We start from the raw sequence: 2,119 nt of genomic DNA on the forward strand, positions 1-2,119 counted from the left end.
GCAGCACCAACAACGGCAGCCCCTGCAACAACAGCCCCTACAACTGCAGCACCAACAACTGCCGCACCAACGAGAACTGCACCAACGACAGCCGCACCAACAACTGCCGGACCAACAATTGCCGCACCAACAACAGCCGCAGCTACAACTGCCGCAGCTACAACTGCCGCGCCAACGATAGTTGCACCAACGACAGCTGCACCAACAACAGCAGTACCTACAACTGCCGCACCAACAACTGGAGCACCAAAGACAGCTGCACAAACAACAGCTGCACAAACAACAGCAGCACCTACCACAGCAGCACCTACCAGTGACGCACTAACAACAGCCGCACCAACAACAGCCGCACCTACAACTGCCGCTCCTACAACAGCAGCAACAACCACAGCAGCACCAACGACAGCAGCGCCAGCAACTGCTGCGCCAACAATTGCAGCACCTACCACGGAAGCACCTACCACAGCAGCCCCTACAACAGCAGCGCCAACAACTGCAGCGCCCACAACTGCAGCACCTACCACGGCAGCACCAACAACAGCAGCCACTGCAACAACAGGTCCTACAACTGCAGCACCTACCACGGCAGCACCAACAACTGCCTCACTTACAACAGCAGCACCTACCACGGCAGCACCGACGAGAGCAGCGCCAACAACTGCAGCACCTACCACGGCAGCACCAACAACAGCAGCACCTACCAGTGACGCACTAACAACAGCCGCACCAACAACAGCAGTACCTACCACAGCAGCCCCTACATCAGATGCACCTACAACTGCCGCACCTACAACAGCAGTACCTACCACGGCAGCACCAACGACAGCAGCCTTAACAACTACAGCGCCAACAACTTCAGCACCTACAACAGCAGCACCAACAATAGCAGCCCCTGCAACAACAGCACCTCAAACTGCAGCACCTACAACTGCTGCACCAACAACAGCTGCACCAACGACAGCTGCACCAACAACTGCCGCACCAACAACAGCCGCACCGACAGCCGCACCAACAACTGCCGCACCAACAACAGCCGCACCAACAACTGCCGCACCAACAACTGCTGCACCAACAACAGCTGCACCAACGACAGCTGCACCAACAACTGCCGCACCAACAACTGCCGCACCAACAACTGCTGCACCAACAACAGCCGCACCAACGACAGCCGCACCAACAACTGCCGGACCAACAACAGCTGCACCGTCAACAGCAGCACCTACCACAGCAGCACCTACCAGTGACGCACTAACAACAGCAGCACCAACAACAGCCGCACCTACAACTGCCGCTCCTACAACAGCAGCAACAACCACAGCAGCACCAACGACAGCAGCGCCAACAACTGCTGCGCCAACAACTGCAGCGCCAACAACTGCAGCACCTACAACTGCCGCACCTACCAGTGACACACTAACAATAGCCGCTTCAACGACAGTTACACCAACGACAGCTGCACCTACAACAGCAGCACCCACAACTGCCGCACCAACAACTACAGCACCAACGACAGCTGCACCAACAACAGCCGCACCTACCACAGCAGCACCTACCAGTGACGCACTAACAACAGAAGCACCAACGACAGCTGCACCTACAACTGCCGCACCAACAACAGCCGCATCAACGACAGCCGCACCAACAACAGCAGCACCAACGACAGCCGCACCTACCACAGCAGCACCTATCAGTGACGCACTAACAACAGCCGCACCAACATCAGCCGCACCTACAACTGCCGCACCTACAACAGCAGCAACAACCACGGCAGCACCAACAACAGTAGCCCCTGCAACAACAGCACCTACCACAGCAGCCCCTACAACAGCCGCACCTAGAACTGCTGCACCAACAACAGCTGCACCAACGACAGCCTCACCAACATTTGCCGCACCAACAACAGCCGCACCAACAACTGCCGGCTCAACAACAGCCGCACCAACATCTGCCGGACCAACAACAGCCGCACCAACAACTGCCGGACCAACAACTGCCGCACCAACATTAGCGGCACCTACCACTGCAGCCCCTACAACTGCAGAACAACAGCCGCACCAACAACTGCCGGACCAACAACTGCCGCACCAACAACAGCCGCACCTACCAGTTACACACTAAC

At 57.3% G+C, this 2,119-nt stretch overlaps 1 protein-coding gene across 1 annotated transcript; it reads left to right on the forward strand.

Moving 5' to 3' along the window:
• Nucleotides 1-354: 354 nt before the first annotated feature.
• On the forward strand, nucleotides 355-1,405 carry LOC117940155 (salivary glue protein Sgs-3-like; the record flags this gene model as incomplete). The annotated part of the gene is made up of 1 exon (XM_034865526.1): nucleotides 355-1,405. A coding segment is annotated over one exon (1,051 nt), but the record flags the coding sequence as incomplete, so codon positions are not given.
• Nucleotides 1,406-2,119: the final 714 nt, after the last annotated feature.

This window comes from Etheostoma cragini, unplaced genomic scaffold (genome assembly GCF_013103735.1).
Source record: "Etheostoma cragini isolate CJK2018 unplaced genomic scaffold, CSU_Ecrag_1.0 ScbMSFa_182, whole genome shotgun sequence".
NCBI classification, from domain to species: Eukaryota; Metazoa; Chordata; class Actinopteri; order Perciformes; family Percidae; genus Etheostoma; species Etheostoma cragini.